This window comes from Rhinopithecus roxellana, chromosome 16 (assembly GCF_007565055.1).
Source record: "Rhinopithecus roxellana isolate Shanxi Qingling chromosome 16, ASM756505v1, whole genome shotgun sequence".
Taxonomy (NCBI): domain Eukaryota; kingdom Metazoa; phylum Chordata; class Mammalia; order Primates; family Cercopithecidae; genus Rhinopithecus; species Rhinopithecus roxellana.
In genome coordinates, this window is record NC_044564.1 from 50,317,834 (window position 1) to 50,341,853 (window position 24,020).

The window sequence follows — 24,020 nt, forward strand, 5'->3', positions numbered from 1 at the left end:
ACACTCAAATGTTAAGCAGTACTGTGCACACCTTAGATGTCAAGGGCTATCTTTACCATTTTTGCCTTAGCCTCATATTACTCATTCCCAATTGATAATTTTTCTTAAAGCAAACTCGCTGCTTTACTTAATATTTATTTTTGCCTCATTCTAAGCAATCCAGTCATGAAATAAATAGATGTGGTAGCTGGCTTTCTGCTTTTTATTCCTAAAATATAATATTCATGCATAACTGAAAAATAGAATATGTATCTCCCTGCACCACCTGTAAGTCTGTCTGTATATCAGACTTTGGAAAGCACTGTTGTGGGCATAGCATAAAAAGTAGAGAAAATATTTTATTAAATGATTAGGTATTGTGGGGGTATGACAGTCCTTACTCTGTCTCCTCTGAGAGCTCACAGGTTATCTAGGATGATGAAGCTTTGGTTGTTTAATGGCCAGCTGGATGACAGAGACACGAATTCCTTTTAAAAACAGAATGCAACCGTCACTGTTATGGGGAGCCATTGCCCCAGCTTGTGCAGGTCTTCTGGGGCTCTAGCTGTCAGTCACCCAGTTCTAAGAAGTGCTTTGAAATGGAAAAAGTGGAAGCAGACACTCTCCAACTTAGAACTCTGTCTCTCACACTACAATGTATGCAGCATACTAGCTCAATCAACTGCTTTCCTAGGTACCAACCACAATTAAAACTAGTGGCCGGGCACGGTGGCTCACTTCTGTAATCCCAGCTACTTGGAATGCTGAAGTAGGAGAACTGCTTGAACCCGGGAGGCAGAGGTTGCAGTGAGCCAAGATTGCGCCACCACACTCCCGCCTGGGCAATAGAGCAAGACTCCATCTCCAAAAAGCAAACAAACAAACAAAAAATTAAATTAAAACTAGCTATTGCAATACTGCATATTGGATTTCCAAGCCTGAATTTTTTTTCCCATTGCTATCACATAGCCTTTTCAAAAAGTTTAATCGTAATATCACATTAGACCTTCCCAAATTCACTTTCTATATGGGCATCTACTAAAAAGGCTGATTGCAAAAATTCCTATGAAGGTGAAATAGGCCCTAGTTTTTTAAACCTTAACAAAGTTCCCATAACCATTGATGTGTTTAACCCACTAAATGGGTGTTAAATCTAACCTCTGAGTCTATGTTTCTGATCCTGACCCTTGGATTTAGGATCAAGACACAAACTCCACTCCCAGCTGGGGCAATCTCACCCTCAGACACTACCATATACCAAATCACCTCTGGAAAATCAAAGCTGGCTGGTCCAACAACTATTAGACCCCTGATTACTGCTTAGAGTCAAATCAATGAGGCATGTTATTGGGAATCAGCTCTCAACCTAGATAAATTCATCTGTAGCCACAACTGCTTAATGAGATTCGTTCTAGAGATTAGGAAAGGAATTCCCTGGTGGCTCATATTGTTGGTAGAATATGTTGAAAGTTTCAGCAGTGATTGCAAACCCTTCTACCGCTTCAATCTGACCCCACACCACGCCCACACTTCATGCCACTCCCCAACCAAATCTGCATGACTTTTTAAATTACTATTTATATTACTACACATATTATTGTACACAGGACTAAAGTGGCCCCACCTAGTTTCAAGAACTTGTGTCTCCTAAAAAGATAACCTTCTTAAGGAGAGAAAACCTTGCTAAGATAACCTTCTTAAGGAGAGAAAACCTTGCTAACCTCAAAATCTCCCTTGCCTTCAGTAGTATGCAGAAAGTTCTCATGCTTGTCCTGAAGAGAAATGGTTGGCTGTGAACTTTTGTCAATGTACAAAGAACTAGATCAAAAGTTAAACGTAGGCAGAAGTCATTGCAAATGCAGTTCCCCAGGGGGTGATGTAAAAATTCATTGGTCTTAAGCCTATGAATGCCTCAAAAATAGTTATGGGGTGGAATGTTTACTGGGAAACTGGTTCACTTCTTTTGTAGGGAAAGACAAGTCATTTAATACATTAGGGATTTCTATGACTTCCCCCCACCCAAAGCTTCGTTATGGCCTTCAAGGCCTTTCAACAGAGTGTGAACAACAACTCTTTCAATTTTTTCCTGGACACCTACCTGGCACCTCCTACGTGTATCTCTAGATCCCACTTCCCTTATCAACCCAGGACCCAGCACTTAAAGAGTTTTCAGCACCCGTTTGGGTTCATATTACTAGCTACCATTTACTTAGCATCCACCACATGCCTTGTACCCTACATCATTTCACTCAGACCTCACTCAGCCCCGTGAGGTGGGCGCATTACTAGCCCCATTTTCTACAGCGGCTTGCACGGTGAGGTATCTGTTCAAATGTCTTTTATTCCCAGCAAGAATCCCTGAAGGGAGTGCATATAGGACCAATCCCACCCTTTGCTGAATTTCTTTATTACAGAGTGTGCATCGGCATCATACATCCCCTCTCTCAGTCTCAGGAATCCCGGCAGAGATTGCAGAGTAAAGTCTTAACAGTTTCAGGTCCACTAGCTTCCGAAATGCAGAAATTGAATCTTGTTCATCTTTGTATCTCCCACAGTGACTGGCAGGAGTAGGGGCTCATTCAGTATTATAATAACTGGATGGTACTGAAAAAGTTACAGCAGCATTTCATGGGGGAAAAGTTCCCCTTCATCAATCTGCAGAAGTAGCTCTGAAAAGCCACAAGAAACACCTCAAAAGCCACCGGTGCTTTAGTAAAGCACCTCTGCTTCTGCCGTCTCGCCACAGTGAGGAAGCTCCAGCACTCTGTCCATGTTACTAAATGGCACTCATCAGATTCTTAATGACTTGCAGGCTTTCCCAACAGGACTGGGTGACAGAGGCACGCTCCTGCCCATCTCCGTAATCCCCACACTGAAGTGGACTTGTTCATGAAAACTTACTGAATAATCAAATTTCATTCTCTCAAGCAGGATATGCACTGGTACTTTGCTACAAATATATTTACCACTACGAATTTCTCACTTCAAGTGATCTGCCCAGGTGTGCTCTCTTAGAAAATTACCTCTCTCTCTGAATCATGCTGACAAAGGTGGACCTGTTTTCCCAAGAGGACCGTCAGCACACCCAGCACAGACCACCTGGGAAGCTGAAGAAAACGGCCTCCCTCCTCCCCGCTGGGGTTCCCCAGGCTGAGAGCGGGAGTGAGCAGCGCAAGGCAGTTTCTATCAAGGGATGACTCTCCTTTGGGAACTTAAGGGAAACCACAACTATCATTACTCAGGCCAGACAGCTGCCAGAAAAGCAGCCTAGCCTAAGAACTGAAGCTGAAATAGAGGTGGGAGGCTGTATGCCATTACTAAGCGCGGGAGCACTCACTCCCAAGTTTGTCCACATTTCAAGAATGTTAAAACCCTGTGGTAGAAACCCCTGATTATTTATAACTTAAACTACCGTGTAAAAGCGGAAACTTGACAAATGAAGACACAAAATAAAAGGAACTGGTGACAGGTAGGATAGTATCAGAATACAAAGCATTCATCACACTCCTCTTTTGTGGGTCCTTCCAAACCTCCATCCCCATTCTCTACTGAAAAAAAAAAAAATTACTTATACTACAGAGGCAACTGATTGAAAAGGAAAAGGGATTCTGCTCTGTGAGGAGTTTTCAGTTTCTCTCACGTACACAAGTCTGTAACTGCATCAATACAGAGTGTAGTTTGAAATAGAGAAGGAAACACAAAGACATGCAAGCGACACAACAGACACAACGAGACGCCTCCAAGCCAGCAGAAATCCAGGACACTGGGTTCAAGACAGTGTCCCCTACTCGCGCCTTAATCTCCAGCCCAAGTGACTTCAGAGTAAAGGTTCTAGGAGCCCCGGAGGCCACGAGCCATCAACCTGGACGGTGAAACCTACCCCTCCCCTGCGTCCCACGCCCGGGTGGGAGAATCCCAGCTTCCTACGGCGCATCGGGGAACAACTTCAGAGCAGCACGCGAGCAGAGCCCCGCGCTCCCACGCTCACGCTCGCGACCCTCCTCCCAACCGCGCGGCGCAAGGAGGCACTTACGCGGAGCCAACCTGACAGCTCCCGCCGGGAAGGAAACCCACGGTCTCCTCGCACCGGCATCTCGGACGCAGGTCCCGCAGAGGCGCGCAGCTCGGGATCCCGCTTCTGCTCCTGCTCCTGCTCCTCCTGGGCACCACGGGACAGTACTCTGACCCGCAGCCCCAGCCGCCGGGGTGCCGACCCGCGGGGACCCACCCCTTTGTCCCTCCTCCCGCGGCGGCGGCTGCGGAGGCGGCGGCGTCGGCCCGCCCCCCGCCCCCCGCCCCAGCGTTGCGCCTCCGCGCGGGCCGCCCGGCCCGGGAAACTCTCAAATCGGCCGCTACCACCCACACTCCTGCCGGGAAAGAGCTCGCCGGCGCCGCGCCTCCGAGCCCCACCCCGGCGAACCGCGTTATGCGCGACTCCTGGCCGGGGGCGGGAAGCGGTGGCGGCGGCGGCAGGAGAAGCCCAAGGCCCGAGCGGCCCGCGCCTGTACCCCTCCACCCCCGCCAGCCCGATGGTTCGTTCCGCGGCGTGCACTGGAGCAAGCAGGTCCAGCTCCGAGCGCGCGCGCCCTGGTTTGAAGACCTGGAGTGAGCTCCGGGCGCTGCTGGCCCGAGTGTCCGCAGGGTTTCCCTGATGAGGTCGCGGGGCCATCCTGTAGGAAGACTTTTGGGCGAGGTTCGCAGGGCCTCACACAGGCGGTGCTTCTGTTCTCTTACGAAGAGTCGAACTGGGAAAAACCTCAAAGTTTTGAGTCCTGTCTAGAGGCCTGCCCGGCCAACCAACACATACACGGCCTTGTACCCCAGATTTCTTAGCCCAACAACTGCCTACCCAAATTCCAAGGGTATAAGATGTTCGTATTAAATATTAAAACAGGAGTTTTCAGGACAATATACTCCAGGTTATCTCTTTGGCACATTTCCAACAATTCCAATAAAGAGATTGAAACTCCTCTCCCATCATCAGCTTATAAAAGGTTGCCAGTAGGTCACAAGTGCTTATCTGACAGGATTCATGTAATGCAACTCAGTGTGCTTATTCGTTTCAAAGTCCTCTATGTGCAAAGAATTGTGCAGTTAGGTAAGTGTCTTCATTTTAAGAGCATATAAATTAATTTGGAGAATCCAAACAGGTACTGATTAAAAATATAACCTTGGGTTTGAAATCTTTAAAAACCATCTTGTAAGAGAATAGTTTTGCCTGCCGTGCTCTTCCCTTAATTGTGAAGGAAAACTCGACCTAGGCTCACAAGTAGAAGGTAAAAGGTGTGATCTGCCCCAGAGGAGATGCAGATGCTGGGCTTTCTCCCTGAAAAGTTGCTTCACTTCCTGCCTGATCAAAACAAGTCTAGCAGTTTCGTGGACAAACAAGTCCAGTAGACGCCTCTCCAGAAGTGTTATGCTTCTGGCCTCCTTTGGAGTAACTAAGTCCACGCCTCTGGATAAAAAGCACTGTGAGTAACGTTTCTCACTTTGCCTCAAGTCTTCAGACTTACACATTTTGGTCGTATTCCTGATGTAAGACGTTGCTCTCCTGATGCGAGGCACGGTGACTCATGCCTGTAATCCCAGCACTTTGGGAGGGCAGGGCGGGAGAATCACTTGAGCCCACGAGTTTGAGACCAGTCTGGGCAACATAGCGAGACCCCATCTCTATTTTTAAAAAATTGTTTTAATCGGCCGGGCGCGGTGGCTCAAGCCTGTAATCCCAGCACTTTGGGAGGCCGAGACGGGCGGATCACAAGGTCAGGAGATCGAGACCATCCTGGCTAATACGGTGAAACCCCGTCTCTACTAAAGAATACAAAAAACTAGCCGGGCGACGAGGCGGGCGCCTGTAGTCCCAGCTACTTGGGAGGCGGAGGCAGGAGAATGGCCTGAACCTGGGAGGCGGAGCTTGCAGTGAGCTGAGATCCGGCCACCGCACTCCAGCCTGGGCGACAGAGCCAGACTCCGTCTCACAAAAAAAAAAAAAAAAAAAAAAAAAAAATTGTTTTAATCAAAATAAAAAGGAAAAAATAAAATATTTCCCAAATTAGGTGGTGCTAATAAAAATGATAGCTCTTGAGAGATGGCCACACCTTAGTGACGTGGGCTTAGAGCCACTAGCATTTAAAAAATAATCCAGAATGTGGCAGTTATGTCTACTGACTGATTTCCTTTTTTCTCTCCAGAGCTGCACTATTCAATAAGATGACCACTTGCCACCAGTGAGTGTTTACATGTACGTGTAAATTAACTAAAATTAGAGGAAATGACAAATTCAGTTCCTCAGTCACACTTGTCTCATTTCAAGGGCTCAGAAGCCACATGTGGCTAATAGCTACCCTATTGGACAGTGCAGATACAGAATATTTCCATTACTGCAGAAAGTTCTGTTGGACTGCACTACTCGAAATGATGAAATATTTATAGACAGGAATTCCATTCTTCTGGCACAACACCTGACAGATGATAAGCATTCAGTAAATGGTTGTTAGAAACATGGTTCAGTTGATATACTGGCTTTTCTGTTGGTGGCAGTGTAAATCAATAGAACTCTTTGGAGAAGAAATTTATTAGTCATATTCTTCACACATTCTGCACATTTTAACCCCACTCCTAGAATGTGTTTATCCAAAGAACTTCTACTTGGCGGGGCGCGGTGGCTCATGCCTGTAATCACAGCACTTTGGGAGGCCAAGGTGGGTGGATCACGAGGTCAAGAGAACAAGATCATGCTGGCCAAGATGGTGAGACCCCATCTCTACTACAAATACAAAAAATTGGCTGGGCGTGGTGGCATGCACCTGTACTCCCAGCTATTCAGGAGGCTGAAGCAGGAGAATCGCTTGAACCCAGGAGGCAGAGGTTACAGTGAGACGAGATTGCACCATTGCACTCCTACCTGGTGACAGAGTGAGACTTCGTCTAAAAAACAAAAATCTTCTACTCAACAGGTACTTACCGAACATCTATGTTAACTCCTTGATAAAATACTCAGGATCCTGCCTCAGGGAATTCTGTCTATGGCAGTAGAGAATCAACAAGTAATGATAAACTGTAAGTACTGAGATTCCTGGCAGGTTCAGAGTGGTCTGGAGGGAAAGAGTTAGGGAAGGCTTTCCAGAGATGGGGTTGCCTATGCATTCTAAAGGAGAGGTAGGAATGAGTTTTTGAGCCACAAAGTAGGAAAAAAGCCTTCCAAGTAAGGGTAATAAATAACACAGAGAGAAGTAAGGAATGAAGAGACAGCAGGCTTACTCCTGAGGTGCCAGGAGGTGAAGTTGCCCAGGCAAGTATAAAGATGGATTTGACAGTTGGTGGGGGACGGGGTTGGCGAGGAGGAGAGTGTTAGTAAGAATGGCAAGACAAGCAAAAAATGCATTTTTGTGTGAATGCAGGTAAGAGATGACGTGGCTATGAAGTTACGCAGTGTTAGACAACAGGGAGCCAGATTCTAGAGAAACTAAGGAAGTATATCGGGAGGCTGGATGACTGCCTGACTAGATATGGGGAGACGCAAGAGGGAAGTGAGCCTACGCTGACTCTCAGGTTTCTGGCTTACTTAAAGGAGATGACGGTGGCTTTTATCAAAACAGAGAACACAGGAGTGGGAGCAGATCTTGGGAGGAGCTTGAAGAAGGATGATGAGTTTAGTTATAGACTGATTTTCAAGTGCTATGCGTCATCCAAGTGAAGATGTTAAGAAATTTAACAAACGTATCAAGTGTCTACTATGTGCTAGGCACTGATGAGTATTTGGGCAGAGAGATTTGGGATGGAGGAACTGATTTGGGTATCATCAATATATCATAAAAGTTGAAGTCTTGGGAGGGGACATCCCACATTCAGAGACGTTATACAGATTAAGCCAAGAGAGGACTAAGGACAGAACTCATCTCTGGGAATGCCACTATTTAGAGGGCAGACTTGAGTCGCCGGAACAAAGACCAAAGAGGAGCTGCTGGAAAGGAAAGAAAAGGTCTCTGGAGGAGTGTCCAAAAAGAACACTCTTTAGGAAAGAACAAACTTTAGGAAAGAGGGGGAGGCCAACAACATGGAATTTCAAGGAGGTCAATTAAGGTAAGAACTGATGATGTTCATTAAGTAGAGGACCACTGCTTATCTTGGTCAGAGTTGTTTCAATGGAAAGATACGACTGGAGGTTAGATTACATTGGGTAACTAGGTGTGAGGCAGCACTTCATTGTATGCCTATATCTAATAATGAACGGTGGAAATCACCGATGTCCAATGATGGTGGGCTGGGCTATTAAATTACAGTGAATCACCTTAATTGGCATAGCAGACCATCATTTAAAATTGTAATAAGGGGCTGCGCACGGTGGCTCAGGCCTGTAATCCCAGCACTTTGGGAGGCCGAGGGGGGCAGATCACGAGGTCAGGAGATCGAGACCATCCTGGCTAACACAGTGAAACACTACCTCTACTAAAAACACAAAAAATTAGCTGGGCGTGGTGGTGGGTGCCTGTAGTCCCAGTTACTCAGGAGGCTGAGGCCGGAGAGTGGCGTGAACCCGGGAGGTGGAGTGAGCTGAGATGGCGCCACTGCACTCCAGCCTAGGCGACAGAGCGAGACTCTGTCTCCAAAAAAAAAAAAAAAAAAAAAAAATTGTAGTAAGGAATTATATACAAGGAGAATGATAATGCTATAATTATCAACAAAAACACAAATTATATCTAATATGATGATGACAATGACAAAATTATTTTAAAAATACAAGAACTGGAAAGTATGCAAAAAAATGATTTCATGAAAAAACAGGCTTGTGCATATATTTTTCTTTTTAAAGTTAGTTATTTTTTGTGCAATGGACAATTTTTTCAACACTTTTCAGTGTATATTACAATATATAAAGTCTCTGAAACAGGTTGGTCAGCTGGGTGCAGGGGCTCATGCTTGTAATCCCAGCACTTTTGGAGGCTAGATGGGAGGATTGCTTGAGCCTAGGGATTCGAGTCCAGCCTGGACAACATAATGAGACCCTGTCTCTACAAAAAATAATAATAAAATAAAATTAGCTGGGCATGGTAGCATGTGCCTGTAGTCCCAGCTACTCGAGGACTGAGGGGAGAGGATTGCTTGAGCCCAGGAGTTTGAGGCTGCAGTAAGCTATGACTGTACCACTACACTCCAGCCTGGGTGACAGAGCAAGACACTGTCTCAAAAAATAAAATAAGAAATAAGTTAGTCAGAAGACCTCAAATTAATGTGATAAACTAAATACCTCTTAGTCATATTTTCTCAAGAATGTGGGGATTCTTGAGAAAAACACACATATATATCTATATATGTATATCTATGTATATATCTGCAATATGGTTATAAAGTATCAATGACTGGGAGCAAAGAAAACTAACATTGAAAAGTTTACGGTTCAGCCGGGCACACTGGTTCACGCCTGTAATCCCAGCACTTTGGGAGGCCGAGGCGGGTGGATCAGCTGAGGTCAGGAGTTCGAGACCAGCCTGACCAACATGGTGAAACCCTATCTCTACTAAAAATACAATAAAATTAGCTGGGCGTGGTGGCAGGCGCCTGTAGTCCCAGCTACTTGGGAGACTGAGGCAGGAGAATCACTTGAACTCGGGAGGTGGAGGTTTCAGTAAGCCGAGATCACGCCACTGTACTCCAGCCTGGGTGACAAGAGTGAAACTCCATCTCAAAACAAAAACAAAAACAAAAGTTTACAGGTTCACCAAACAATTTAGTTAATGTGTACACTATAAAGTAGACGGGAATCATAACTCTCCTTTAACAAACCTTTCTTGAATGCCTACCATATACCCTGGGGTAGCTATAGAGAAGATAATGACAATTTATAAAAGGGAGGCTGCACAGTGTGATGAAGACAAAGATATGTAAACACATGGTGACACATCAGGAGAATTGCTCAACTACAGGGATGACTAAAGTGCTGAGGCAGCAGCTGAAACTCCGCCAGAGGGACCTGACGTTTTTTCAGTAAAGGCCTTGTGTCCTCCCCACTCCTCGCCCCCGCTTCCAGGTAGACTCATCTCCTCTCCTGGCTCCTCCCATCTTCCTCAGTCCAAACACCAGTTAACAATAACCACCCCGGTTCACCTGCAGGCTTCCTCCCACAATAACCACCCCAGTCAATGGCCCCTCTGATTACCTCCGGGAGAGCACATCTAACATTCTGCTTGCCCCCTTATGCTTTCACTTTTAGTTATTATTTATTACTCACTTTCTTTTTTTTTTTTTTTTTTTTTTTTTTTGAGACAGAGTTTTGCTCTTGTTGCTCAGGCTAGAGTGCAACATGCAATGGCGCAGTCTTGGCTCACTGCAACCTCTGCCTCCCCGGTTCAAGCGATTCTCCTGCCTCAGACTCCTGAGTAGCTGGGACTGCAGGTGCCCACCACCACACCTGGCTAATGTTTGTATTTTTAGTAGAGACGGGGTTTCACCATGTTGGCCACGCTGGTCTCGAACTCCTGACCTCAGGTGATCCACCTGCTTCGGCCTCCCGAAGCGCTGGGATTACAGGCATGAGCCACCACGTCCAGCCCTCATGTTCACTTTCAAATTTTGTTAAAGTCTCCTTCTTTTTTCTTTTCTGGGGTGACGGTAGTTAACATGTACACTTCCCAGATCCTAAATAGCTACAAGACTGCTTTCAGTTGTATACAGAGCTGCTTCTAATGCCATATGCCCTCTGACACCCACCCCCAAAAATAATAGACCTCTGAATTGAGATGTGCCTCATTCCAGTATATGATGGGTCTAGAAATAGGGAACAAAGCTGACTTTATAGCAATCATAGATGTGTAAAGATTACAAAGACAGCAAAGTATTTTCAAGCTATCTTCCAGCATAGAGGAACACATTCTAAACCACTGTAGGAACTCTCAGGCCTCCTCCATCTTTTGGGCAACTGAAGATTCTTGCTTTTCCTTTAGAAACAGTCTGTGGATGACTCATAAGTAATTTTCAGACTGCCTGTCTTCAGGATTGTTCCCATATCTTGATATTATGTAGAAAGAACAGAAAGCTGCTCTAAGTTGCCACTTTTCAATTATTTTAGGTTGGTGCAAAAGTAATTGCGGTTTTTGCCATTAAACCCAATATGTTAGTATCTATATTTCTAGTATCTCAAAGAACAGAACAAATTTTCATGCAGACATTCTTCTTCGTCCAATTTTTTTTTTTTTTTTTTTTTTTTTTTTTTTTGACAGACTTTTGCTCTGTTGCCCAGGCTGGAGTGCAGTGGTGCAATCTTGGCTCACCACAACCTCTGCCTCCCAGGTCCAAGCGATTCTCATGCCTTAGCCTTCTGAGTAGCTAGGATTACAGGCATGTGCCACCATGCCCGGCTAATTTTTGTATTTTTAGTAGAGATGGAGTTTCACCACATTGGCCAAGCTGGTCTTGAACTCCTGGCCTCAATTGATCTGCCTGCTTCAGCCTCCCAGCCTCCCAAAGTGCTGGGATTACAGACGTGAGCCACCACACCAGGCCAGGTAGACATTCTTCTATTTAGTAAAGCAAGTAACTTTAGGTGTAAGGCTATTTACATTGTTTCATAGTTACTAAAAACTATTTTCATTTTTGTTAATTTTTTAGACCACTGAGTTTTGCAAGAACAAGGTGCTCATTATAAAGCATTTGAGGAGTTCAGAAGAGCACAAATAAATTTAAAAACTAAAGTCCTAATACCTATCTTCGACATTAGGTGAACATTCCAGACACATATACACCGAGAAGACTACATGGATGACTATCAAGAGACGGAAAATGTTTACAAAAATGAGATCCTACTACAGTTTTTCTTTTCCCTCCCCTCCCCTCCCCTCCCCTCCCCTCCCTTCCCTTCTCTTTTCTTTTCTTTTTGAGACGGAGTCTTGCTGTTGCACAGACTGGGGTGCGTGATCTTGGTTCACTGCAACCTCTGCCTCCTGAGTTCAAGCAATTATCCTGCCTCAGCCTCCCAAGTAGCTGGAATTATAGGCATGTGCCACCACGCCCAGCTAATTTTTCTGTTTTTTTTTTTTCGTAGAGACGAGGTTTCACCATGTTGGCCAGGCTGGTTTCGAACTCCTCACCTCAAGTGATCCACCTGTCTTGGCCTCCCAAAGTGCTAGAATTACAGGCGTGAGCCACTGCACCCAGCCTATTTTATTTATTTTTGAGAAAAGGTCTCACTCTTGCCCAGGCTGGAGTGCAGTGGCACAATCACAGCTCACAGCAACCCCCAACTCCTGGACTCAAGCAATCCTTCCACCTCAGCCTCCCAAGTAGCTGGGACTACAGGCCCATGTCACAAGGCCTGGCTAATTTTTAAAAACGTATTTTTAAGGCTGGGCACAGTGGCTCACGCCTGTAATCCCAGCACTTTGGGAGGCAGGCAGATCACTTGAGGTCAGGAATTCAAGACCAGCCTGGCCAACATGGTGAAACCCCGTCTCTACTAAAAATACAAAACTTAGCCAGGCATGGTGGCACATGCCTGTAATCCCAGCTACTCGGAAAAAGAAATTATTTTTAGTAGAGATGAGGTCTTGCTATGTTGGACAGGCTGGCCTCAAACTCCTGGCTTCTAGCTATCCTCCCACCTTGGTCTCCCAAAGTGCTGTGATTACAGGCATGAGCCATAGTGCCTGGCCCTGTGTTATTTTAATTAAAAACAGTAAATAAGGTCAGGCAGATGGCTCACACCTGTAATCCCAGCAATTTGGGAGGCCAAGATGGGAGGATTGTTTGAGCCCGGGAGTTCAAGACCAGCCTTGGGCAACATAGCAAGACCTGATCTCTCTACAAAAAAAATTAGCTGGGCGTGGTGGTGCATGCCTATAGTCCCAGCTGCTTGGGAGGCTGAAGCAAGAGCATGGCTTGAGCCTGGGAAGCAGAGGCTGCCTAGCTGAGATCACGCCACTGCACTCCAGCCTGAGTAACAGAGCAAGACCCTGTCTCAAAAAAAAAAAAAAAAACAGAAAAGAACTAGCTGTGCAATTCAGAGTCAGCTGTGGCCTGAACGGATTAAGAAGCTGAGGTGCCCTAGACTGGTGTTTGGGGGGAGTCCTGGGTTGGAAGGAGATGGCTGTAGTCTAGGCTGACCACATGCAGACTCCTAGGTGACTTATAGGGCTCATCTGGGTGTGCTCAGGCTGGTGGGCAGAGGCCACGGTGGTGCTCTGCCTGGGGCTGAGGCAGAGCATAACCCAGATCCAGTCCTGGAAAGCCAAGAAGCATCCTATGGCACACGGTCTAGTTTAGACATACCTGCCGGGGAGCATGCTCTGCAACATGGAGGAACACTTCTTCCTGGCAGGACACCCTGGGTCCTCAGAGGCACTCCAAGGCGCTCCGAGGTACGACAGCTTTTATTATTTTCCTGCTGTTTACACTGCAGAATATATGAAAGCCACACTCTCTTTTCGGGGATAGAGACCCCCTTACAGCCCTCCACTGAGAAACAAACAAACAGAAACAGAAACTCTGATAAATAATGATGGACTAAATGCATATTATGTGCCAGGAGCTTTTCATATACTACACTAAGTCATTCAATGTAGTGTCTATACAGTCAGTATTATTGCCCCTGCTTCATACGTGAAGAAATTATGCTTCAGAGAAAGCAGTTTGCCCAAGGTCATCCCCAACCAGATGGAATCCAAACCCACTGGGCATGGTGGCCACACCTGTAATCCCAGCACTTTGGGAGACCAAGGTGGGAGGATTGCATGAGCCTAGGAGTTCAAGACCAGCCTAGGCAACATAGGAAGACCCTGTCTCTACAAAAAAACAAAAATAATAAAAGTAAATGAGCCAGCATGATGGCATACACCTGAAGTCCCAGCTACTCAGGAGGCTGAGGCAGAAGAATCACTTGAGTCCAGGAGGTTGGGGCTGCAGTGAGCCGTGATTGTGCCACTGCACTCCAGCCTCAGAGACGCAGTGAGACCCTGTCTCAAAAAAAGAAAGAATCCAGCCAGGCGCAGTGGCTCATGCCTGTAATCCTAGCACTTTGGGAGGCCAAGGCAGGCAGATCACTAGAGGCCAGGCATTCAAGACCAGCCTGGCCAACATGGTGAAACTCTGTCTCTAGTAAAAATATAAAAATTATCCGGGCATAGTGATGGGCACCTGTAATCCCAGCTACTCGCGAGGCTGAGGCAGGAAAATCGCTTGAACCTGGGAGGCGGAGGTTGCAGTGAGCTGAGATCGTGCCACTACGCTCCAGCCTGGGCGACAGAGCAAGACTCCGTCTCAAAAAAAGAAAAAATCCAAGCCCAGGTCCGTTAGATTCAAAGCCCATTCACTTCCTGGCTTTCTGGCCCCTCTATTCTTCGCCTCTACCCAATAAAACAATTGCATGGGGTGGGAGGAGGGGTGTGGCTGTTATTGTTGCTTTCCTTTTAGCTCCTTTTAACAGAATGCAAGACGATTTTTGCTCTCACAGCAACTAAAGTGAGTTTTATCCAAGCAATGCTGGGGAATCAAGTTTGTGAAACTCTTCCAATGAAATATTTAAAAGGTCGATGCCACAAATGCGATTTGACTCCCTCCAACGAGAGAATCCTTGATTCAAATGTTGTTCTGTTGTCTTAACTGAATTTCAGAGCTCCCTTCACCCCCAAAATACTTTAAGAAAAACACTTCAGTAAACAAAAATTTTCACTAAATAAAAAGACACTCCTCTCAGCAGCTCTAAGAGGGAATCTAAGGTGAGCAAGGCCCATGGGACTGCTCAATACTCTAGGGAAACCAGCAGGCCCTGTGCACTCCTGAATTGCTTTAAAAAACTTATCACCAGAATCCGCTAGCTCTAAGAATTCAGGATCCTTGAGCAACACAGATTAAAGTTGTTGAAGAGTCTCTTAGATTCACAAAGTATTTTCGGATCTGAAAGTGGCCTTAGGAAAAGCCTGCAAATAGCTTTCCAGGGTAGCCATGAAAATTTGCATGGGCCTCTTTAAACAAAGGAAACTGGCCTGGAAAAGGCACCTCCAGGACATGTTCAATAAAAATTGAAAATGTGGCTCATAAAATTTATGGTTCTATAGGACAGTGTCCTAAATTTCACTGATGATAAGAATCACCAGAGGCAGTTGTTAAAACCAGTGGCCTGGCCGGGCACGGTGGCTCACACCTGTAATCCCAGCACTTTGGGAAGCCAAGGCGGTGGATCATGAGGTCAGGAGATCGAGACCATTCTGGCTAACACAATGAAACCCTGTCTCTACTCAAAATACAAAAAATTAGCCGGGCATGGTGGCGGGCACCTGTAGTCCCAGCTACCCAGGAGGCTGAAGCAGGAGAATGGCATGAACCCGGGAGGCGGAGCTTGCAGTGAGCTGAGATCGCGCCACTGCACTCCAACCTGGGCAACAGAGCAAGACTCCATCTAAAAAAAAAAGTGTCCTAGGTCCCTTGCTAGAGATTCCAATTCAGTGAGTCTGAGAAGGGCATTGGGATCTGAAAGCTTTCACATGCAACCCAGGTGATCAGGTGATTCTCATCATGGGAGAGGTTTAGGAAATTCTGCTAAAGGGACATTATTACATTTCTCTGACACAAGACAGAAAGATTACAATTTTGAAATCAGGTAAAACATTCTGAAGTTTAAAAAAATAATTATTTGCAGCGGGGCGCGGCAGCTCACGCACACCTGTAATCCCAGCACTTTGGGTGGGCTGAGGTGGATGGATTGCTTGAGCTCAGGAGTTTGAGATCAGTCTGGGCAACATGGTGAAACCCCATCTCTATTTTTTTTTTTTTTTTTTTTTTTTTTTTGAGACAATGTCTCACTCTCTTGCCCAGGCTGGAGTGCAATGATACAATCTCAGGTCACCACAGCCTCTGCCTCCCAAGCTCAAGTGATCCTCCCACCTCAGCCTCTCAAATAGCTGGGAACATAGGCGTGCACCACCATGCCCAGCTAATTTTTGTATTTTGGATAGAGATGGGGTTTCGCCATTTGCCCAGGCTGGTCTTGAATTCCTGAACTGAAGCAATTCCCTGCCTTGGCCTCCCAAAGTGCTGGGATTACAGGCCTGAGCCACTGCACCTGGCTAAAAATATTGTAAAATAAAGATACTTTTTTAAAAAGTAATTATTTGCAAAATGTTGTGTACAGTTTTCAAAAGAAAAGCGTCTGGCCTTACAATTCTTTTTATGTTATTTACATATATGTTTGTACAAACACACACACATTTGGATTTCAGTTTTTAATGTAAGTGATAATTGTTTATTCACTCAAACTATACACTAAGTAGATCACCAAAAAGTGGTAAAGTACAAGTAAAATGTCACCATCCAGAGCCAACTACCAAGCACCTTTCCAGGTATCTCTGCACAGATAAGTAGGCACATGTTGTACACAACTTAGATACCTGGGGTATACAGTTGGGATATACCAGATTTGCTCTTTTGCAACCTACTTCTACATAAGAAGGGAGTTTGACTATTTGTTTCATGAACTAGATCTATATCATCATTTTTTTCTAACTGCATAATATTCTATTTGTATGAATATACCATAATTGGCTGAATAAATACTTTCATTTAAAGTTCTCTTTCAAACTAGTATAGAGGACAATTTAAAAATCAGATGAATGAAACTCCTGATTCATTTAGCATAGATAATAAGGAAATAAGTAGCTTATAAGACTCACGCAGAATTCATAAGATGTGTTAAGTGTAGACAGGAAGTTGTAAGACATGTAAGATGATAACCTGTAAGATATGTTAAAGATAAACAGAATAGAATATTCATGTGTTAAATATAGATTAAAAGAATGAAACAAATGAGAGTTTTACTTATATATACAAAGAAATGGAATGAAATTTTAAATCTTATAATATTTACTTAATAGTAAACTTAATAAATATCTAACTTATAATTGTATTTTATATATAATATGTAATGCAAAATTATATATTTATGTATATTTGTATATAATATATAAAGGCATATATATTCATATATAATATAAAATCATATTTATTATATGTAATACAATTTTTTAAAATATTATTTGTATAATTATATGCTGTTATTTATTTTTTTGAGATGGAGTTTTTGCTCTTGTCACCCAGACTGGACTGCCACAGCATGATCTTGGTTCACTGCAACCTCTGCCCCCGGAATTCAAGCAATTCTCCTGCCTCAGCCTCCCAAGTAGCTGGAATTACAGGCATGCACCACCACACCCGGCTAATTTTGTAGTTTTTAGTACAGACGGGGTTCCACCATGTTGGCCAGGCTGGTCTCAAATTCCTGACCTCAGCTGATCCACCCACCTCAGCCTTCCAAAGTGCTGGGATTACAGGCGTGAGCCACCATACCCAGTCAATTATATACTGTTTATATAATATATAATTATATATAAAATATTTTTCTAGATTATGATTTACATTGTTGTTAATAATAAACACTTCATAAATATTAATAATATATAATAGTGCTCAGCTCATGTTACCCCCAGATTGACAGCTATGTCATTCCTAATTGATCACCCATTGGTGACATCCATCATGTTCAGTTCTGGCCCCACATATACTCTGCCCCAAAATGTGGATAAAACACAGATCAGGCTGGACACAGTGGCTCACGCCTGTAATCCCAGCACTTTGGGAGGCTGAGGCAGGTGGATCACGAGGTCAGGAGTTCTAGACCAGCCTGGCCAAGATGGTGAAACCCTGTCTCTACTAAAAATAGAAAAATTAGCTGAGCATGGTGGCACACGCCTGTAGTCCCAGCTACCTGGGAGGCTGAGGCAGGAGAATCACTTGAATCCGGGAGGCTGAGGTTGCAGTGGGCCAAGATCGTGCCATTGCACTCCAGCCTGGGCAATACGAGTGAAACTCCATCTTAAAAAAAAAAAAAGAAAGAAAAAATACAGATCACTGATGACCTACAGCTATTGGCAGGCACATTGCCTTGCATCCCTCCAACAGAGTATACATGTGCTGACTTTCAGATACTTCCCATCTGTTGAAGCCCCTTGTTCAATCTTAACTTTGGTTTTTGTGACCACACCATCAGCAGGGGAAGCTGACACTGCAAGCACAGGGTTCCAGAAGTGTGGATCTCTCACCCCATTTGTATCCTCACCTACCAATGTTAGTCTCCATCTGATATGGTTTTGCTGTGTCCCCACCCAAATCTCATCTTGAATTTCCATGAGTTATGGGAGGGACCCAGTGGGAGGTAATTGAATCAAGGGGGCAAGTCTCTCCCATTCTGTTCTCAGGATAGTGAATAAGTCTCATGAGATCTGATGCTTTTGAAAAAGGAAGTTTCCCTGCACAAGCTCTCTTCTCTTGTCTGCTGCCATGTAAGACATGCTTTTTACCTTCTGCCATGTTGTGAGGCCTCCCCAGCCATGTGGAACTATAAGTCCAATTAAACCTCTTTCTTTTGTAAATTGCCCAGTCTTGGGTATGTCTTTATCAGCAGCATGAAAATAGACTAATACACCATCTTTTTCCCCTTGCTTTTCACTATGTTTTCAAGTTGAGTGAATAGTGTGATGTAACACCTGGTTTTGGTCTCTGAGCCTTTCTGTCCCATGATCTCTGGGAGTGCTTGCTGGTAGGCCAGGACTACATCCAGCTAAACTTTTCCACATTCCTACAGTAGTGAAGTAAAGCAAGCAAGGTGGGGAGTCATAATGAATAAAATCAGGTTTGTAGAAGATACATCAGATTGTTTGCTAATCTAGGATCTGACGGCCAGGTTAAACACAAGAGTGAAATCTTCCATTTAATTTCAGGGATGTAGGGAGCTTTCAGCTTTTCCTACCTCCAAAGTCATAAGCTAAGTTTTTGTTTGTTTGTTTGTTTGTTTTTGTTTGTTTTTTTTTTGCTGAGCTCTGTCACTGAGACATGATCTAAGTTTTTAAACAAGTCAATCCAAGTTTATTTCCAAAAGATTCAGGCATCCTTCAGATTTACATTGTAAACACTGAATCACATAAGCAGAGTGTTTTTCTGTTATTTTTTCCAGAGCCAATCCTAGCTATTCTTCCCAATGACGCTTTATTTTTTACATATCTTCTCCCTTCTTGATAGAGTTCTGCCTTTGCTTGAATCATCCTTCAGTTGCTAAAGTATTTTGATTTCTTGTTCTAAGTCTTGGGAAAGCATCCCTCTTTATTGCCATATATATATATATTTCTATTTTTTTGAGACAGAGTCTCCCTCTGTTGCCCAAGCTGGAGTGCAGTACGTGATCTAAGCTCACTGCAACCTCTGCCACCTGGGTTCAAGCGATTCTCCTGCCTCAGCCTCCCGAGTAGCTGGAAATACAGGCGCGCTCCACCACACCCGGCTAATTTTTTGTATTTTTAGTAGAGACGGGGTTTCACTGTGTTAATCAGGATGGTCTCGATCTCCTGACCTCTTGATCTGCCCACCTTGGCCTCCCAAAGTGCTGGGATTACAGGCAAGAGCCCCTGCACCCAGCCGACTATTGCCATATTTATTCTGCTGAGCTACAGCTATCAGAAGAGACAAATTTAACTTTAACAATTTACGAAGCCTCTTTCAAAGTGTATTGACAGAGTTAATTATTTTAAGTAACCAGTCTTAAGATGTGAAGTAAAAATAATTTTATATATGCATATTTTGATTACTTGAATATCAATAATTATATTTCAAATATCAATATCAAACAGAAATAATTATAATAAAAATTGTGTATATTTTTTCAAACATCATTTTTTTTTTTTTTTTTTGAGACGGGGTCTCACTTTGTCACCTAGATTGGAGTACAGTGGTGTAATCTTGGCTCACTGCAGCCTGGACCTCCTGGTCGCAAGTGATCTTCCTGCCTCAGCATCCCCAAGTAGCTGAGACTACAGGTGCCTGCCACCACACCCAGCTTTTTTTTTCTTTTTTTTTTTTTTTTTTTGTATTTTCTGTAGGGACAGGGTTCCACCATGTTGCCCAGGTTGGTCTCAAACTCTGAGCTCAAGCAATCTGCCCACCTCGGCCTCCCAAAGTGCTGGGATTACAGGCATAAACCACTGTGCCCGGCCTATTTTTTTCAAATATCAAATAATTTTGATAGAGGGGGGTGGTGAATCCTGCCCAAGGGAATTGCCTAATCTCACTACATAATCAGATTACCTCTAAATGAATAAAAATTTTGACTGAACTGAAAAGTTCTATCATCAGTCATTCAACTGATATCAGTGAAGAATCAAAACCGATGTGAGTGAAGAACTCCCCATTCCAGCTGGAACTAGAAGCAAATTTTTCATCTCAATCTTATCAGATGAAATGGAAATCATAAAATAAGCTTCTGGCCTGATGCAGTGGCTCACACCTATAATCCCAACACTTTGGGAGGCTGAAGCAGGAGGACTGCTTGAGGCCAGGGGACGGAGGCTGCAGTGAGCTATGATCATGCCACTGCACTCCAGCCTGGGGAACAGAGCAAGACCCTGTCTTGAAAATAATAATAAGAAGAAGAAGAAGAAGAAGAATACACTTGCCAATTAGACTGCAGTTCCTCCTAAGGGAAGAGCTTTTATTTAGTGCTGTGCCCAGCCCATAGGACACCTGAAACCACTTACTGGGTCTGTAAGTTTCTGGCATAGGTAGAGGAGAAAATGTCAGAAGAGCAGGTGATAGTGAGGAAAAGGAACAAAAAACACAGAGAAGCCTTTTAAGATTTGGCTGTAAAAAGTTAAGAGATCTAGGGCTCTGGGTCAGCGTTTTTTTTTCTTTTTCTTTTCCTTTTCTTTTTTTTTTTTTTTTTTTTTTTTGAGGCAAAGTCTTGCTCTGTCACCCAGGCTGGAGTGCAGTGGCGGGATCTAGGCTCACTGCAACCTCTGTCTCCTGGGTTCAAGCGATTCTCCTGCCTCAGCCTCCCGAGTAGCTGGGATAGCTGGGATTACAGGCGTGCACCACCATGCCCAGCTAAGTTTTTGTTTTTGTTTTTTAGTAGAGATGGGTTTTCGCCATGTTGGTCAGGCTGATCTGGAACTCCTGACCTCAGGTGATCCACCACCTCAGCCTCCCAAAGTGCTGGGATTACAGGAGTGAATCACTGCACCCAGCCGGCCACAGTGCCTGGCTCTGGGTCAGCTTTTAATTTTTAGGTTCTGAATTCTTTTAAACATGCAGAAGTATAATTAAATTATGTTTCAGAACCTAGCTTGAGTATTACTCATCTATATGCTATGCTTAAGATGTCCAGACATTGCAGATTTCCAAGGATAGGCCCAATGACCAGCACTCTGTCTTGTTGGTTCATGAGTAAAGAAGTACACACTCTGATTTCTGTTTGGAAAACATGTTTGACTTTAAGTCGTTAGAAAGTAAGAAAGAATAAGGACCAGGCATGGTGGCTGATGCCTCTCATCCCAGCACTTTGGGAGGCCAAGGCAGATGATCACTTAAGGTCAGGAGTTCAAGACCAGCCTGGCCAAAATGGGAAACCCGTCTCCACCAAAAATACAAAAATTAGCTAGGCACGGTGGTGTGTGCCTGTAATCCCAGCTACTCAAAAGTCTCAGGCAGGAGAATCGCTTGAACCCGGAGGGTGGAGGTTGCAATGAGCCAAGATCATGCCACTGTAATCCAGCCTGAACGACAGAGACTCAGACTTCTAGCCTCTAGAACCATGAGACAGTAATTTATGTTAATTTCTGTTTAGGCCACCCAGTTTATGGTGCTTTGTTACTGTGGCTTCAGCAAACTACTACAAATGGGGATTAGAGTTGGACCTCCACCTCATGGGATGGGTACGAGAAATAAGACGATGAAAGTAACATGTTTAGCACAGCACCAACTACACAGTGAGCAACCACATTTCATCATCATCATCATATAGTTGCGTCTTCCTTTCATATCTATAAATCAAAAATAAAATTGGAAGGGCCCCTGCAACCATCTGAATGGACTTCCTTCTCGGCCAGGGCACTCTGAAATTTAACCTGAAAGACTGGTTCAGGCCATGAAGGGAAGTAGGGGTTGGACATGCCCCATCATACCCCTCCAATATTAACATCAACACTGACCTTAAGTCTGATAAGAAATGTTTACAGTTTATTCTCTAAAGCCTGTTACTTGGAGGCTTTAGAATAGCAGTGCTTATGACCTGGCACCCCCTAAGTACCTCTAGAGTAGAGTACCTATGACCTGGCAGCCCCTCCACCCCTTTCGAGTTGTCCTGCTCTGCCAGATGGAACCAATGTAGTTGGTTATAAATCTTATATGTATTGATTGATGTATTATGTCTCCCTAAAATGTATAAAAGCAAGCTGTACTCTTACCACCTTGGGCACATGTCGTCAGGACCTCCTGAGCCTGTGTTATGGGCATGTCCTGTAACCTTGGCAAAATAAACTTTCTAAAATTTTTTTTTGGGGGGGAGGTGAGGACAGAGTCTTGCTCTGTTGCCCAGGCTGGAGTGCAGTGGCAATCTTGGCTCACCGCAACCTCTGCCTCCCAGGTTCAAGCAGTTCTGGTGCCTCAGCCTCCCAAGAAGCTGGGATTACAGGCGCACACCACATACCCAGCTAATTTTTGTATTTTTAATAGAGATGGTGTTTCACCATGTTGGCCAGCCTGGTCTCAAATTCCTGGCCTCAAGCGATCTGCTGGCCTCAGGCCTCCCAAAGTGCTAGGATTACAGGCATGAGCCACCCTGCCTGGCCAAACTCTCTAAGTTGATTGAGACTTGTCCCTGATACTTTTTGGTTTACATATAGGAGTCACAATGGAATTCTCAGAACAAACACAGACGTTTTCTACTCACCTAGTGCAGCATCTCCAGACCCTTTAATGTACAGGCTCTGCTCCCTGAGTTTCTCTTCCCCCATAAGCACACATAGCCAATAACCTTTTATCCTCAGGTTTCCTTTCAAATATCACCTGCCCCAGGAAGACTCCCCTGACTTAGTCACTGCTTCAGGCCTTCTGCCACATTCACTTAAGGGGGTGAGGGCAGTACTTTACACACAGCAATGCAATTTACTGATTCCAAATTAGGCTCCAAAGTCTACCAGGGACAAGCTTCATATTCCTCTACATTTCCGTCAGCAGCACTGTGTGAGATGCTCATTAAATATTTTTTTTTTTTTTTTTTTTTTTTTTTTTTTTTTTATTATACTCTAAGTTCTAGGGTACATGTGCATAACGTGCAGGTTTGTTACATATGTATACTTATGCCATGCTGGTGTGCTGCACCCATCAACTCGTCAGCACCCATCAATTCATCATTTATATCATGTATAACTCCCCAATGCAATCCCTCCCTCCTCCCCCCTCCCCCCTCCCCATGATAGACCCCAGTGTGTGATGTTCCCCTTCCCGAGTCCAAGTGATCTCATTGTTCAGTTCCCACCTATGAGTGAGAACATGCGGTGTTTGGTTTTCTCTTCTTGTGATAGTTTGCTAAGAATGATGGTTTCCAGCTGCATCCATGTCCCTACAAAGGACGCAAACTCATCCTTTTTTATGGCTGCATAGTATTCCATGGTGTATATGTGCCACATTTTCTTAATCCAGTCTGTCACAGATGGACATTTGGGTTGATTCCAAGTCTTTGCTATTGTGAATAGTGCCGCAATAAACATACGTGTACATGTGTCTTTGTAGTAGACTAATTTATAATCCTTTGGGTATATACCCAGTAGTGGGATGGCTGGGTCATATGGTACATCTAGTTCTAGATCCTTGAGGAATTGCCATACTGTTTTCCATAATGGTTGAACTAGTTTACAATCCCACCAACAGTGTAAAAGTGTTCCTATTTCTCCACATCCTCTCCAACACCTGTTGTTTCCTGACTTCTTAATGATTGCCATTCTAACTGGTGTGAGATGGTATCTCATTGTGGTTTTGATTTGCATTTCTCTGATGGCCAGTGATGATGAGCATTTTTTCATGTGTCTGTTGGCTGTATGAATATCTTCTTTTGAGAAATGTCTGTTCATATCCTTTCCCCACTTTTTGATGGGGTTGTTTGTTTTTTTCTCGTATATTTGTTTGAGTTCTTTGTAGATTCTGGATATTAGCCCTTTGTCAGATGAGTAGGTTGCAAA

At 44.3% G+C, this 24,020-nt stretch overlaps 1 protein-coding gene across 5 annotated transcripts in view; it reads right to left on the minus strand.

Moving 5' to 3' along the window:
* Nucleotides 1–24,020, minus strand: part of TJP2 (tight junction protein 2) — a 142,781-nt gene that overhangs the window by 78,787 nt on the left and 39,974 nt on the right. For 3 of the 5 annotated variants that reach the window (XM_010362961.2, XM_010362960.2, XM_010362956.2), the window contains exon 1: nucleotides 4,013–4,398. The exons of the other annotated variants lie outside the window; for them this stretch is intronic. In XM_010362961.2, the coding sequence (XP_010361263.1) occupies nucleotides 4,013–4,072 (60 nt within the window). In that variant the 5' untranslated portion in view covers nucleotides 4,073–4,398. Of the gene's footprint in view, nucleotides 1–4,012; nucleotides 4,399–24,020 lie in introns of those variants that run through there. 5 annotated transcript variants of the gene reach the window in all.